The sequence below is a fragment of the Eremomyces bilateralis genome, assembly GCF_010015585.1.
Source record: "Eremomyces bilateralis CBS 781.70 unplaced genomic scaffold P152scaffold_17, whole genome shotgun sequence".
NCBI classification, from domain to species: Eukaryota; Fungi; Ascomycota; class Dothideomycetes; order Eremomycetales; family Eremomycetaceae; genus Eremomyces; species Eremomyces bilateralis.
The window spans coordinates 145530-160161 of record NW_022985083.1 but is presented as its reverse complement, the minus strand read 5'-3'; the positions used below and the strand labels follow the sequence as shown (position 1 = coordinate 160161).

General features: G+C 52.3%; 6 protein-coding genes across 6 annotated transcripts; 2 read left to right on the top strand and 4 right to left on the bottom strand.

The window, feature by feature from the left end:
• Positions 1 to 658: 658 nt before the first annotated feature.
• On the bottom strand, positions 659 to 3481 carry P152DRAFT_439482 (PLP-dependent transferase). Its single transcript, XM_033677640.1, has 8 exons — positions 3284 to 3481; positions 3135 to 3229; positions 2291 to 3055; positions 1899 to 2234; positions 1654 to 1844; positions 1356 to 1539; positions 1202 to 1244; positions 659 to 1046 (listed from the first exon to the last, which is right to left on the bottom strand). The coding sequence occupies exons 1-8, from the start codon at positions 3347 to 3349 to the stop codon at positions 930 to 932; spliced, it is 1797 nt and encodes a 598-aa protein (XP_033532208.1). The 5' UTR covers positions 3350 to 3481; the 3' UTR covers positions 659 to 929.
• A 236-nt stretch (positions 3482 to 3717) lies between these two features.
• Positions 3718 to 7357, top strand: P152DRAFT_460271 (Nrap protein). The gene has a single exon (XM_033679861.1). It carries the CDS (start codon positions 3823 to 3825, stop codon positions 7300 to 7302), a length of 3480 nt encoding a protein of 1159 aa, XP_033532207.1. The 5' UTR covers positions 3718 to 3822; the 3' UTR covers positions 7303 to 7357.
• P152DRAFT_420461 (uncharacterized protein) lies at positions 7308 to 9240 on the bottom strand. Its single transcript, XM_033677151.1, has 3 exons — positions 8883 to 9240; positions 7650 to 8827; positions 7308 to 7597 (listed from the first exon to the last, which is right to left on the bottom strand). Exons 1-3 carry the CDS (start codon positions 9030 to 9032, stop codon positions 7420 to 7422), a joined length of 1506 nt encoding a protein of 501 aa, XP_033532206.1. The 5' UTR covers positions 9033 to 9240; the 3' UTR covers positions 7308 to 7419.
• A 2156-nt stretch (positions 9241 to 11396) lies between these two features.
• On the bottom strand, positions 11397 to 12339 carry P152DRAFT_460268 (uncharacterized protein). The gene is made up of 2 exons (XM_033679860.1): positions 11960 to 12339; positions 11397 to 11909 (listed from the first exon to the last, which is right to left on the bottom strand). The coding sequence occupies exons 1-2, from the start codon at positions 12296 to 12298 to the stop codon at positions 11760 to 11762; spliced, it is 489 nt and encodes a 162-aa protein (XP_033532205.1). The 5' UTR covers positions 12299 to 12339; the 3' UTR covers positions 11397 to 11759.
• Positions 12340 to 12489: 150 nt separating this feature from the next.
• On the top strand, positions 12490 to 14096 carry P152DRAFT_460267 (uncharacterized protein). The gene is made up of 2 exons (XM_033679859.1): positions 12490 to 12743; positions 12802 to 14096. The coding sequence occupies exons 1-2, from the start codon at positions 12644 to 12646 to the stop codon at positions 13776 to 13778; spliced, it is 1077 nt and encodes a 358-aa protein (XP_033532204.1). The 5' UTR covers positions 12490 to 12643; the 3' UTR covers positions 13779 to 14096.
• On the bottom strand, positions 13687 to 14495 carry P152DRAFT_515746 (uncharacterized protein). The gene is made up of 2 exons (XM_033682914.1): positions 14313 to 14495; positions 13687 to 14262 (listed from the first exon to the last, which is right to left on the bottom strand). The coding sequence occupies exons 1-2, from the start codon at positions 14373 to 14375 to the stop codon at positions 13855 to 13857; spliced, it is 471 nt and encodes a 156-aa protein (XP_033532203.1). The 5' UTR covers positions 14376 to 14495; the 3' UTR covers positions 13687 to 13854.
• Between the last annotated feature and the right edge of the window lie 137 nt (positions 14496 to 14632).

Sequence of the window (14632 nt, the reverse complement as noted above, 5' to 3'; positions counted from 1 at the left end):
GATGATGGATGTTGGAAATCTGGAATACTTCTCGCAATAGCCGACAACGGCTAATGTGGTGGTCTCATCAATCAACATCAATACTCGATGGTCACCTAGTTGCAGATATTGGTTCCAGACGTACGGAAAGAGGACCAACGTCGAAACTTAGAATACGATACTTGTTCATACCTCCTGCATATAGCCCGTCTGTGCAGCGTTCTAGACAAAACGCAATATAATAATGCACATCAAATCCTTTCGCGTTTCATCCTCCAGGCGATTCCAATTCAGAAGGTTGTGACGATTCGAACCCCGCCGTCCCTGAGACGAATTGAGACGGGTCACCCAACACATTCGCTCAAAAATGCACAGCACCAAGGAATTTCAAATTATCGAACGGCGACGATCTTCATCTTTCGAGGAACATGGGCCATCTTAGACTTCATTTCTTGCCGCGAAACGGGATGGGTCCTGACGGAAGTACGAGCAAAGTGAACTAATTCATGATAAGAAAGGTCGGGGCTGGAGATGCTGCTCAGGGGCTGGGGTCGGATGCGGATCAACATTTCTCCGTTATGAACCGGAAAAGACGGAGGGACGAACCCCCAAGGCCCCAAGGCCCCAACCACCAACCAGCCTGGGTCAACCTATTACTAAGGACGGAGTTAATACCACGCTTAACACCATCCATTTCTTAGTTCTCGTCCATATGACTGGAAATATCTGGACGCTGAAATGGTTTGCAATAGGGTTTGATGATGCCATGCTAATTGCTGTATCTGTCAAGCGTGACTGTGAGCCGTAACTGCAACTTGCAAAAGGCACCACTCCAAGTTTTAGCTTCCAATTCCGCCGCCTAGATGCCTTGCTGACTGTGTTCCGTCTCCCTCCTTAGAACTCCTCGGAGTCGCCGAGCGGAAACGAGGCATCACTGCTTCGCAAGTCTTTCAGGAGTCGTTTTTAATGGCATCGAGAGCCGTTTGAAACGTTGCAACTAGCTGATCCGTCGGTTCCAACCCCACCGACACTCTCACGAGATCGACGTCCACACCAAACGACGCGGCCTATGATGCGTTCGCTGTCAGACACCAGATCTATACCGGAAAATGGGTAGTGGCGGTTTATGGCGATGCATGCAACAGGCGAGGTAAGACAAAGTGGCTCGCGGGGTGAAAAGGAAAGCGTTGTAGGCGCAAACGATAGAGAAAGTCTCACTTACCCAGTCAAGTTCAGTGAAATGTGCCAGAATCACGTACGGTGAGCTGACAGAATGTTAGCCGTTACATATTCTCAACCCAGGGCTGAACTTTCGGTCTCCGCCGCGGGACGGCAGAGCCGCCACTGTAGATCACTGGGTGGAAGGGGAGACAAACCTTAAGGTGAAGTTGGTCCCCAAGCTGGGACCTTTGGCCGTGTCCAGGTTGTCAAAGAAAGTCTTCGCATCGCTCTGTGAGTAGAAAGTTGCGGAGAGTAGGCCGCCGTACCCGCCATTTGGTGTGCGGATGCGGTCGTAAAGTTCTCTTGTGGACCCATTCTTGGGATAATAGACTTCCTTCACTGCGAGTAAATCGTCAGATGAAATTATAAGAGTCATGGGCATTGTGGCAGCTGGGGATTGGAGGTGCAATAAAGTCTGATCGTGACAAATCTAGATGCAAATTACAAACTCACCTTTCGGACTCGATAGAAGGACTTCGTTGATAGCGTCCGCGTTTGTATTGACCCGCTCAATCCTGGAGACAAAGTCTCGGCTATTGCGCTCCATGAATAGCGCATCTTCGGCCCAGTAGTTGTCCTCATAGTCTTGGTTCCAAACCTTCTTGATCTCGGAATATGACTCGCCATTAGGATTCAGGATTGCACTAACCAACCAATCAGTATTTAGAATAACTCAGACGGGAATCGAATTATCGTACCTCCCACCCATGACATTACTGTCGCCGCTGAAGATTTTGGTCAAGCTGCTGACCACGACGTCGGCATATGGCAGCACCCTCACGTTTAGGAAGTTTCCGACCGTTTCGTCAACGACCACATAAAAGCCATATTTGTCAGCCAGCGAGCGAATCCTCTGAAGATCTGGCGTTTTCAGTAGCGGATTGCCGGGACACTCGCAGAAGAGAGCAAGATATTTTTCACCCTTCTCGAGGCGCTGTTCCAGATCATCCAGTTCTTCGGCGGATCCAAAACCGTAGAACAGGCACCCGGGCCCGAACTTCTGTAAAATCTTCAACGTATCGATGTACGGAAACCTAATCGGAGGTTAGTGAGATTGGTGACCCTCCATGAGGCGAAAGATGAGGCGAACCCATATTCGATGCTCTTCAATTGCTTTCCTTTAGCGATCGCCAGGGAGCGAAACGTCTGGAAGATTGCATTCATTCCACAAGGATACAAATAAACATCATCTTCTGACAGCCCAGGCATCCGTTGGATTGAGGATTCTTCTTTTTCCCTCCGCATCGCTTCTGCCAGATCCACATCTTCGGTGAGACCTCCTGCAATTCTCCGTCGAATGGCAGTCTTCGCATTGTCTGCGAAGGCCATCTCCAGATTTCTCCCGAACCGTTCTTCCACATACTGGGTTGGATCCTGAGTCTCGGGAATACCAGTGACTGCGTTTTCCGGGCCGGTCCGCTCGATCGATGTCCGCCGTTGATACCGCCTGGGACCTCTACATAGTCTTGCACTCTCTTCCGCTTGGGTTTTGCTGATCAATAGCCCGTTCTGAAATGACGAGTGAGCGTACTCTGCTCGTCGACTCGAGACACCTTCGCCCGTGTGCTGCCAGAATGACTTTGCAGTAGGAAAGTGTTCTTCTGGGAAAATGACCGCTGAAATTCGGGGTAGGATGAACTTTCCCGCCGTGGCTTGCTCTATGAATTCTTTCGTCGGAACCAGGTCGACAATCCGGAGTTCTTTCGAGTCCAGCTTTACCCCCTGGGTGTTGAAGAATTCAATACACCGGGCTGCACAGGATGACCTTGGAAAGAGCATCGCCGTCTCTCCCGGCAAACCATACTTGAGGACAATCGCTGCTGCAAGCGCCTGTATCGACTTGTGTACGAAGAATCTAGGGGAGTGTTAGATGTCAAGGACTATGCCAGCCTCCGTACGCCCCTTGGTTCCTGGTGTGTCTAGTAGCAGCTTACCTTGGGTAGCCGGATTGCATTTTACTGAGAACCCAGTCCTGCCCTTCCTCGTATCCCACATTTGCCCTCCATGTTGGCAACGACACGCTGACGGCCTAAATACCGAAGTCAGTCAGCGTACACCTCGTAGTCTGGAATCCATCGCTCACATGCGCCGTTAGCGGAGGTATAGTTTCACCAACGCCAATATCCTCTTCAGTCATTGTGGAAGCCATGTATCTTGGTGTGATCGCGTCTCACCAAGCGCTGACGTTACAAGACGATCAAGATATATAGAAGAGATGGATATTAATTACAGATGCGGAGAAGATGATCTGCAGTGCTTACTAGAAATTGTTGGAAACACCGTGGGGGTTGCAGAGTTGTAGTGTTGTTCGTTCGTAGCGTCACCGTCACATTCGCCGGTGCAAACCCCGACGTCGGAAGTTTGCGTCATACAATAGTTAGGGACTACCAGACACGCCAGACTAGGCCCGCCAACCCCCCGCTAAGCTTCTGCACCCATCCCTGTCACTGGACCCTGGATTTTGGATTGGGGAAAATTTCATACACGCGACTTGAGGACGAAGACTTCATTGTCCAACTTCAACAGCGCTATTATTGCGACCTTACGGCTACGAAATCATTCACTACTTACCCTGGGGGACCGGTATTAGCTATAATCTGTTGGACTTCATCAAACGTCGACATGGCATCCGCAGCCGTGAAGCGCCGGAAGATATCCCATCCGACACCCAAGGATGCAGATCTTCCTTCTTCCAACGGAGTGAGAGAACCTGAAAATGACTTTTCGGATGAAGAGTTGGACGAAGAAGAAGAACTTGAATCCGGAAGTGACTCCGCGGATAGTGCCCCTGCTGATGACAGGAATGGTCCCAAGGCCAAGGCAAACGGGCGTCGCCGTGCTGAAAAAAGGGATGACACTATGATGGGAGAAATGTACACCGGGGCAATCTTCAAATCCAACTTGTTCAAGCTTCAATGCGACGATCTCCTGGACCAGGCCAGACCCAGAGCTGGACCCAGGGAAGCCAGTATCGACAAGGTCGTCAGGACCCTGAGAAAATTCATCGAGACGATTCCAGATACTGAGCCACGATCTGTATCGGAAGCGGAAAAAGCATTGCTGAAGCAGCACAAGACAGCTGTACCCTTTCCTGATCCGCGCCCCCCAAAAGACGCGAACTACAAGCTGCAATATCTCAAGCCTTCGTCCATTACTGTGAGCGGCAGTTACCAGACCAAAAGGTTTAACAGGGTTGGGGAAGAGCTAGGCGTCGACTTGGTTGTGTGCATGCCATCAGCTCTGTTTCAAGAGAAAGATTATTTGAACTACCGGTACTTCTACAAGCGTGCCTACTATCTTGCGCAGATCGCATCGGCCCTGCTGAGCTCCTCGGCGCACAAGTTCGACGTCTCCTACAGCTATCTCAATGGAAACCGCTTGCATCCAATCCTCGCTATTCGGTTTGCAAAAGGTGGGAGCGAAGATGGGCTTGCAAAAACGAAGTCTTTCATTCAAATCATTCCGAGCTGCCAGCCGAATCAATTCCCTCGCGAGAAGATTGCGCCACACAAGAACTGCGTTCGACCTCGAGGAGAAGAAGGGCATGCCAATCCCGAGAAGCTCCCGCCAACCCCCTTTTATAATGCCTCGCTCCTCGCCGATGCTAGCCCGCTCGTTCTATCGAAGCTTATTGAGGGTGCTTCAAACCACTGCGATGGATTTCAAGACGCCTGTCTATTTGGGCGAATTTGGCTGAGGCAAAGAGGACTTGGTGGAAGCATTGCTAATGGTGGATTCGGCAATTTTGAATGGGCCTCGACCATGGCGACGCTTTTGCGACACCGCAGCAATGTCCTCTCCCCTGGGTTCAGCAGCTACCAGCTCTTCAAAGCCACATTACAATTTCTGGCCAACAACGACCTTCGCTCTCAGCCGTTTGTTTCTCACAATCCGAAGAGCTTTGGCACTTGGACACAGGGAGATTGTCCTGTGTTTATTGAAGCCGAGAGTGGAGTCAATCTGCTTTATAAGGTTCGGTCCTGGTCATACGAATCGCTGAGGCAAGCTGCAAGGTCATCCGTGACAGCACTCGGGGACACGGTTTTCGACCAGTTTGAGTCTACATTCATTCAACGAGCCGATTCTTCGTTCCTCCGGTATGACTTCCGTCTTACAGTCCCTCAACATGACCTTCTAGTCAAGGGCAGCCTCGAGACATTGGAAGAGCGATGTAGTCGATTGCACAAGACATTGCTCAAGGGTCTTTCAGATCGCGTTGGCCTGATCACCTTCAAACTCCCCGAATTCCAGGTCTGGAAATGCGATGCAAACCCACGCTCGGATGAAAAGGCAAGGATCCAGATCGGGTTCGTCGTCCATCCGCAGCACGCCTTCAGGCTTGTGGAGCACGGCCCGTCGGCCGAAGAAAAGGCGAAAGCAGACGCTTTCCGGAAATTCTGGGGCAACAAAGCTGAGCTCAGGCGGTTCAAGGATGGCAGTATCCTGGAGAGCGTGGTGTGGGAGCAGAAGCCGGGCGTTTCTGTCTTTGAACAAATCGTCCTGTACCTGCTTGAACAACATTTTGGTGAAGCGGTTGCGCAAGCAAGTCATCTAGAGGGAGACCAAACGGGGAAGCTTCTGCCTGGAGGCGGGCAAGATGTAACCGCTCCGACAGCCCCTTTCCAAGGGCTTCTCTCCGCATTCACGACTTTGACGAATGACCTGCGATCCATGGACGGTTTGCCACTGCAGATCCGTCATATCCAAGCAACCGATCCTCAATTGCGTTACTCTTCCATCCATCCTCCATCGTCGACCACGAGTCCTGCCACCATGACACTAGAATTCGAAGGCTCTGGACGCTGGCCGGATTCCCTCCAAGCAATTCAATACACGAAGGTTGCCTTCCTCCTCAAGCTCTCCGACCTCCTCTCCGAGCACTCTTCCTCCTACCATGCCCAAGTCGGCATTGAGAACCGCATGCACCCGATCGAAAACCAAGCCTACCTTGACATCACCACCCCCTCCCACCACATCCTCCGCCTCCGCATCCACCACGACCGTGAAACCGCCCTCCTCAACCGCACCCTCACCCAACCCCCCCACCTCACCACCCCGGCTTCCCGCGACGAAGCCGCCTTCGCCCTCTCCGCCTACAAATCCACCTTCCCCCGCCCCGCCGCCCACACCCAAGCCCTCGCCACCGCCGCCACCCGATTCCCGGCCCTTAGCCCCGCCATCCGCCTCCTGAAGCGCTGGTTCGCCTCGCATCTCCTCCTCCCGCATTTTGCACCCGAGACCATCGAGCTGCTCGCCCTGCGTGTGTTCCTGCATCCCGAGCCGTTCGGCGTCCCGGGCACGCCGACCGCTGCCTTCCTGCGCACGCTCGCGGCGATTGCGAGGTGGGATTGGCGCGGAGAGCCGTGGTGCGTGGATTTTGGGAGGGCGAATATCGAGAAAAATGGGGGGGCGGGAGAGGGCGGGATGAGTAAGAGCGAGTATGCGGAGGTGGTCACGAGGCTGCGCGCGTGGCGGAAAGTTGACCCCGGGATGACGAGGGTGGCGCTGTGCGTGGCTAGTAGTATTGAGACGGACGGGGCGGCGTGGACGGAGCGGGGGATGCCGCCGGTGGTGATTGCGGGGAGGATGACGGCGTTAGCGAGAGCGGCGGTGGAGGAGGTGAAGCGTTGGGAGAGGGAGGAGGGATTGATGAGTTTGGGGACGTTGTTTGATTCCGGAGTTGAGGATTTTGATTTTGTGGTGGAGTTGGACGCGAAGGCGATTGCCCGGGCGAGAAATCCGCATGAAGAGAATGCGCGGTTCAAGAATTTGGCGGGGGGGAAGGCGAAGGATGCGATGGCTGGATTTGAGCCGGTCAAGTGGTTTGTGCAAGATTTGGAGCGGCTCTATGGCGACATCATGGTTCTGTTCTGGGATTCGGATGGAGGAAACAAGATTGCTGGGTTATGGAACCCGAGTGCAGAACGGCGACCGTGGAAGGTGAAGATTGGGTATTCGACGATGCCGATCGAAGCCGGCCAGGATCCAAAAGAAGGGGGTGACGGAAAGTTCACAGCGCTCATCAACAAGAGAGCGATCCTGGGCGAGATCGCAAGGCTAGGGGGTGATATGGTGAGCAAGGTTGCGGAGTCGGCAAAGTAGTGGTTAATTGAGGGGAATAATTCATTTGATCATCAGATCTATGTATCAACAAACGCCTTCGCTATGCCGAATATGCAACCAGCCGTGATATCTGCTCTCTACAGCTATACGAAATGCCTACCCTGGCCGTAGGTCGACCACCTCGTACTCCAACCCGCTCGCCTCACAAACGTGGCCCGGTCTTGACGCATCGGTGTAGATATTTGATTCCTCATGTGGATGAAAGATGCCCGGACGCGTGCAATTCAGGATCGACTTCAACCCCGGCGGATCCGTCAATCGAAAGATCCCCCATCTACAAGACGTTAGCGATGGCGGTTCGGTCCTAGTCTGAGACGAGTACTCACGAAGGGTCATGTCTCGGCGCGCACACGATCGCGATACTCTCCGCCATCTGTATCTGATACCCTCCGTGCGTATGCAGATCTCGACTGCTCATGAAACACGTCTGCGTCGGGTGCGTGTGGATCCACCCGAGGGTCATCAAGTCGTTCGCGTCACAGAACTCCACGAGAGTTTCTTCGTTGACCATTTCACACGTATCGGACGTGGCCTCCTGCTCAGGTATCACAAGGTGCGACACGAAGAGCGCGTTGGAGATGAGTCTGCCGCAGAGGATTCCGCAGGTTTCGAGGCTCCGGAGGGTATTCTGTTGGGCGATTTGGAGGAATCGGCGACGGAGGTCGGGAGAGATGAAGATTGTTCGGAGGGGCGTGCCGTTCTCGGCGAACGCGGAGGGTTTGAAGGTGTAGTCTTTCGATGCCGGCGCGGGAGTCATCGATCGGGGAGTAAGAGCGGCAGGAGGGGTATCTGTAACTTTTTGAGGAAGGGGAGGCGGGCTAGCCCGAATATCTTCGTGGATCAACTTCCGAGGTCGCGAGGGTGGGAGGGACTCCTTTCGAGGCAATACAGGAGGCGTGTTGAGCGATAGGTTGGAGAAAGAGTCCAATGGGTTTGAGGAGCCCTTCGGGACGGAGGGATATGGCATCGGCGCCGCCTTGAATGGTGCCGTTTCTCCCTCTCTTCCAATGCTCCGGTGAGCAAACGCCTGTTGGCTCCGCTTTCCAACCGCCGCGATATCCTGGGATACATCATCATCCACATCTACCCGGTCAACGCTCCGACGAGGTCGTTTCCATCCAAACTCATGTCTAGCTAACTTCACAGCCAAATCTCGGTGCTCCGTCGCATCCACTGCAAATTTCCGGTTGCGCGACCCGGATCTTGGGCGTTCCATTTCCGAGGATAACCGCTTTGGCTGCCCATGTTCATGCAGCCAGCGCTCCTTCTCATCATTCCGTTTCTTGGTCTGCTCAAGGTGACGTTCATATCGCGCTCGGATTCTCGGCTTGAGGTGCTCGAGCCGTGCGAGGTTGGATTTCACGGCGTTGTTCGCCTGCGTAAGGGATACTCTATTCTGTCTGGCTTCGGGATGTAACTGTAGCTTTTCGAAAATGAGAATCGCGTGTCGAAGAAGGAGGAGGTAGGCGTCCTGGTCATCTCCATCTCGTTCGTATGCATGCGCCTGGAGACAGCTTCATTAGCAACTCATGGATGTGCTCGGGACATTCTCGATATACCTGCTTGTTGATTGCATCCGCAGCCCGCAACCAGTACCTTAAAGGCACCAGAGGCTCATATTCGAAATCTGCGGCCTCTTTGGCCAGCGATTCTACGCTGCGCGGTGGTCCGTGGAGATCGTTCGACATTGTAGTGGTGGAGAGGTTCATGGTGGTGTGCGCCAAACACAGGAAGTCAGGAACTCCCGTTCTTCTGCAGTGTCATTGCAGCGCCTATGGCAAGTTTGCCATCAGACACAGTTTAGCCTATGCTAGGGAAACGTTGAAAACTAGATACAACTCGGAATGAATTATTTGCGGCATTGCGGAAGTGGGATTGGAATGGTGATGCCTAGGGTTCTGGTGTTCTGGAAGAAAGAGTACGGGGTACATCACCTGGGGTTTAGCCGTCGAGGGAATTAAGCCAGGGGCCCAGGGGGCATATCGAGGGGTATCCGTGCCCCATGGCCGCCCCACAACCTCTGGTTGTGGGTGCTCCCACACCAAAAGTCAAACCCACGCCAAAAGTACAATTTTACTACCATCATCTATATATCAGAACTCAGGATGTAAATCGATAAAAAAACCGAGATCCTCCGTACTAGTAGGTTGATCGAGTACAGGAGATGGTTCCTGCTGGTTTTCCTGTTGTTTTTCCCGCCGCCAGTCCCGCTGTGCCTTCCTAATTGCCGCCTCCCGCTCCTTCTGACCACGCGCTTCAACGTAGCGCTTCGCCTCACTAGCATATAATGATCCGGTCTGGCTAAGTCCTGTTTTAACCTGGCGGCGACTCTTTTTGGTTTGCTGGCGTTGTGTGGCCGAAACGGACCCCTTATACGCCTCGATCTCTTCGACTGCCTTGATCAATGACTCCGTAGCTTGGCGAACGCGACGTTGGTATTTCCGACTAGAAAGTAGGGCCTCAGGCGTATTTATGATCTTCTGTTGTCTCCGGCGTACCGTACGGATGGTATTTGGTGGAGATGCACTCGGTGTTGCCGTAATACTTGACGTTGGTGGCGTGCCATTAAATATCCGAAGCTCCTCTGCCTCTTGGTCAACCTGTTGCCGAAGGGTTGGTAAAATCTGCTCAGGATCCCATGGCCAAAGACCCCTCTCTTTAAAAGCGTGTCGAATCGTACGCGATTTGAAGGCGTTTTGGCGGATTTGGGGCATTTCTGTAAGGAATGAGGCCTTGTCCGCTGCGTCGAATCCCCACCGTGAGATATGCGTATTTGTCTGCCGGAAGTAGTGTTTCAACGCAAGAAACGGCTTCCCATCGAGCGGCTGAAGGAAATGGGTCGTATGCGGGGGAAATGGGAAAAGAATAATATCAACTTTTTCGCAGAATTCAATGAACTCATGGGTAAGATGCGAAGCGTGGTTATCCATTAAGAGCAGTCGTTTCCCCTTCTCAGCCCGGTGTCTTGTATACCGATGGAAATGCTGGATCCAATCGAAGGCAATAAGGTCGTTTGACCACCCAGACTTAGAGATATTGATACAGTAATCGTCTGGAATCTGGCCTTCGTACCATCGTTCAAGATGGTTCTCGCCCTTTAGGATAAAGTAGGGTGGAAGAACAAAACCATCAGCAGCGATACACTCGATATCCGTAACCGATTCGCCTGACTCCGTACTAGGACTGCCTCGTTTTGCCCCCGGTCGGAAACTGACTACTTTTTGGCGCTTCCCTTCACCAAGGCGGAAGCCACTTTCGTCGAAATTATATATATTCCGGGCCTCGATTCCATGTTCTTGAATCTGCTCCTGAAGGAGTTGAAACCAATGCTGTATATGTCCAAGATCCTCAGCACGTAGGCGGTCGTCTTTAACTGGTTTTTGGTCGATAAGCGGAAGGGTATGGCGCTTAATAAACTTGTATTTCCAGTTCTTGCTAACGTGGGGTGGTGGCTGGGTTGTATCGAGCGCGTTTCTTCGGAGCATAGAGTTGGCGCACGCTTCGATTTCTGTAGGCGTAGGAGGCGCTCCCCACTCATCAAGCTGGTGGATCCAAGCTAGGAGAGCCTTTTCTTGTAGCTGATCGAGTTTGGTCGCTTGTACGAACGGAGAACGGTTGGAATAGGATGTTTTCCCTTGAAGGCGACCTCGAAGGACGAACTGGCTGATTTGGAATTCACGCGCTAACGCTGAAACGTTAACCGATTTTCCTGCTTTTTTTTGCTCTGTAGCCTTCTTGAGTGCTTTCTGTATAGTCTCTTCTGGATATTTGACGCGTTTAGGCATGTTTGGTGGTATAGATTTGAAGATGATGGTAAAATTGTACTTTTGGCGTGGGTTTTACTTTTGGTGTGGGAGCACCCACAACCAGAGGTTGTGGGGCGGCCATGGGGCACGGATACCTATCTCCATCACGGCGATGGAATTTCGGGTTCTACATGTACTACCTTCTACTTCTTCTATGCTCAATGCTTACTGTTCATGGTGGAACTTGACAGGCACACATTTATAGTATTTGATCGCATCTCCCTTGTCGCGAATATAGACCCTGGGCAATGGATCTTATCAAACGTAGGTAGACTCCCCGTACCTAGCACGACATGATATCAAGACATTTTCTCTCTATTTTCGTTAATATTGTACAATACATTTACATGCGTACAGGTAGACTCTGGTGCGTAGATTGGGATCAATCGCTGCGTATGCTGCAACATCAAGTTCTCCGCAATCCAAGGCAAGACCATATCCACTCTCTTAAGGCGCTCCCTCGCCAGTTTTGCACTTTCTGATAGCAAACACCCTATGAGCAGCGTATAAGGACATCGTCTTCATTCGCAAAAGCGGCTAGCCAGAGTGCCGTCTCACAAGAAAGGAAAAGCATCGTGGTCATGCAATACACTGCCCTCAACTGTCCTCAACTAGCCTTTACTTCAAAGCCTACTTTTTCCCCTCCTTTTCAGCTTTTGTAGTAGGGGTCTCATCTGATGCCTTTCCCGATGGCTGTTGAGTGCTAAAGCTCCTCATGAGATCGAGCAGGCTGTCTTCGGAGGACTCAGGTTGCTCCTTCGCGTCGGTAGCTTTTGTAGCCTTTCACATCGTTAGCATGAGCCTCATCAAGAAATTTCCGTGATCCGAACCTCATCTTTACTGATGGTACCCTCTGCATCCCATCCTCGTCCGAATCGTGCGCGGAATGCCGCCAACCGTCCGGCTTCATCCTCTTCTACGCTCAGGAGTTTCTGACTGGAAGGATTCCACAACGGCGAGTTCTTCGCATCCTTGGTCGAGCGGTATACCGGCGTAGGAGATGTCGTGCGATGTAAGAAGGTGCTGCCGTCCGAGAGGGTGACGAGCTGGGTGAAGGTGTAGGGGCGTTTGGGTCGTCGGATCAACGTCGCATGACGAATCTGGGTGGTCCACGGTTTCGATTGCCGAACAAAGAGACCACCATTGGGTCTCAAGGAATTGACGGACATTGCAGCATCATAATCCCCTCGATGTCGCCGGATTAGAAGAGGTTTGTCGCGTGAACGGGCTAGATCATGGTTGAGCGCTGAATTGCAGAAATGGCGAAGGTCGGAACCCTGGGCCTGGCCGCCTGGGAAAAGTTTAGAAGCTCAGACCAACTTTAGAGGGTTCTCTGCTCTCCTCTAAACTCCGAGTCAATGAATCCTTTGTTTTCTTGCGATTGAATTGTTCACGTCCTTATTTACCGAATTCCTAGTGACAAACACCCGTAAAGTCCATTCTCTTACTGCTTGACGCTTGTTGAAGACGAGGTACTCTTTGAATCCGCGAGCAACGCCTGGTCGAGTCCGAAGATGGCGAAGCGCATGGCGACACCTATCAACCCTTACAGCTCGTTGAAGCTATTGCAGTCATTGTCCAAATATTCCTCCATATGTCGGAGTCGCTCAATATGTACGACAAATCAGATGTGCTTGAATCCGCAAACGGAGGCTGATTTACGTCTCGATAGGTACTTCTAAATACTCGACTTCAAGAAGCATCGCCCAAACCACCCCATCCCGACGATTGCTCTTCACTTCTTCAACAAATCTTCAAAATGCACCCGACGGAACCCAATCCAATCTCACGGACGACAATCATGCAAGTGACGCTGCGCAGAGAGGATTGGCACCCGAAGACGAGACCGACAGCCCTATATCAAAAATTTCGATTGAAAAATACCCCGTTAGGTCACCCGGCACCCGGTCTTATTATGAACTTAGCGAAAGACATACCAAGCCCGACCTTGTACGCACGGCCATGCAAAGCATTCCACACCCTGTCGTGATAGTGACAGCCTATCGGGACAATCTCCTCGCCGTCAAAGACAAGAAGATCCCTCTGGAATCAGCGCAGCGGCGCTTCGCCGGCATGACCGTATCGTCCTTCTCGACGGTCACCTTAGACCCGGTGCCGATCGTCACCTTCAACATCCGCAAGCCATCGTTGACGCTCGAGTCCATCGTTCGAGGCCACCTGAACCGCAACTCCTTCTTCGTCCACCTCCTCTCCCACAACCACCTCGCCCACGACCTGGCGACGGAATTCACGAAAGGAAACGGCGAGGGCAAATGGATGTCGGTGCGTGGGAAGTATCCCGTCACCGTCACCCCGAAATTCCCGTTGGTCCTTCAGAACGACCAGGCGATACCGGCCATTTTCGAATGCCAGCTGCTGCCGGCCAAGTGCATGGAAATCCATGACCATATGATCGTCGTTGCGCAAGTGTCGAACGTGATAGTGCCGCCTCACCGGGTGACTGGGAATGAGATCAACTCCTTTAAGGGGATAATGTATGCTCGCAAAGCATTCCGGGAGTGGGCGGATATAGATCGGGGCGAGATTATACGGAAATATACAGTTAAATCACGGAGGGGCTCGGAAGATCCGACTCTAGCGGCAGAGGAGCAAAGCAGCCAAACTCCTGTTCGAATATTAGGTACATAGTTGTGCGGAAAGTGGATTGCCACTGATATCCATCCGAACGTCCTGCCTGGCCTTTCCGTGACAGAACTTCCCGTGATCAGGTCGATTGTCCACCAGCGGACTCTTCCACCTTCGCCTCGAGTAATTTCCGAGCCTCTTCAAGCAATTCATTCTGCTTGGCTTTCCCAACATCCGAAGCCCGCGCATTGAGGACGCCGATATCGAAACGACCCATTCCACCGTTTGTAACCCCCTCTTCGGTCTCGGTCTTTGCCGCATCGCCCAACAGAGTCCCCGAGTCCTCGAGCTCTTGCGCTTCCGTCTGCAATCGCTCACTGATGGTTTTGACGAGCGTAAAGAACGTCTTTGATTGGGCGCGGAACTCGGCTTTTCGACCTTCAAGTGTGTCCAGGGATGCATCACTACCATGGTTTGTGGAACTCGGCGGTTTCGAGGTCATGGCGCTGATTGCTGAACCGGCAGCTTGGAGGAGTTCCGGAACATCCTTCGATCAGAATCAGTACCCTGATAGCAAGCTATTTTGCTTCAACTTACTCGCGCAATGTCGTTCAGCGCATTGATGTGTCCAGCTGCTTTTGAGGGGTCTTCGCTCGCCATATCAACTGATCGTCCGTAGGACTGCTCCCTCCACCACTAAGGTTATGACATGATACGGCCAAATAGATTTGCAGCATGCCAATATAAAAGCACTCCCGATGGGCGATATTAAATCGAATATTGACAGTAGCCAGAAATGGATGAGCAATGCTGCGGGAGGTGGGGGGGATCAGGGTATGAGGTCAATTGAAAGAATGCATTTACGGTAGCTATCGTCCGTCGAAGCATGGAGATCCCGCAGAGCCGCAATCAATTGT

Bases quoted from the DNA above. Each gene is read 5' to 3' on its own strand.
- P152DRAFT_439482 (XM_033677640.1), bottom strand. From the start codon at position 3,349: ATGGCTTCCACAATGACTGAAGAGGATATTGGCGTTGGTGAAACTATA. The intron at 3,230-3,283 runs GTGAGCGATGGA...TTCGGTATTTAG, and splicing joins TACCTCCGCTAACGGCGCAT to GCCGTCAGCGTGTCGTTGCC. The intron at 1,845-1,898 runs GTACGATAATTC...TTGGTTGGTTAG, and splicing joins AGTAATGTCATGGGTGGGAG to TGCAATCCTGAATCCTAATG.
- P152DRAFT_460271 (XM_033679861.1), top strand. From the start codon at position 3,823: ATGGCATCCGCAGCCGTGAAGCGCCGGAAGATATCCCATCCGACACCC.
- P152DRAFT_420461 (XM_033677151.1), bottom strand. From the start codon at position 9,032: ATGAACCTCTCCACCACTACAATGTCGAACGATCTCCACGGACCACCG. The intron at 8,828-8,882 runs GTATATCGAGAA...AGCTGTCTCCAG, and splicing joins CGGATGCAATCAACAAGCAG to GCGCATGCATACGAACGAGA. The intron at 7,598-7,649 runs GTGAGTACTCGT...AACGTCTTGTAG, and splicing joins GCGCCGAGACATGACCCTTC to ATGGGGGATCTTTCGATTGA.
- P152DRAFT_460268 (XM_033679860.1), bottom strand. From the start codon at position 12,298: ATGTCCGTCAATTCCTTGAGACCCAATGGTGGTCTCTTTGTTCGGCAA. The intron at 11,910-11,959 runs GTTCGGATCACG...ACGATGTGAAAG, and splicing joins GTACCATCAGTAAAGATGAG to GCTACAAAAGCTACCGACGC.
- P152DRAFT_460267 (XM_033679859.1), top strand. From the start codon at position 12,644: ATGGCGAAGCGCATGGCGACACCTATCAACCCTTACAGCTCGTTGAAG. The intron at 12,744-12,801 runs GTACGACAAATC...ACGTCTCGATAG, and splicing joins ATGTCGGAGTCGCTCAATAT to GTACTTCTAAATACTCGACT.
- P152DRAFT_515746 (XM_033682914.1), bottom strand. From the start codon at position 14,375: ATGGCGAGCGAAGACCCCTCAAAAGCAGCTGGACACATCAATGCGCTG. The intron at 14,263-14,312 runs GTAAGTTGAAGC...TTCTGATCGAAG, and splicing joins CGCTGAACGACATTGCGCGA to GATGTTCCGGAACTCCTCCA.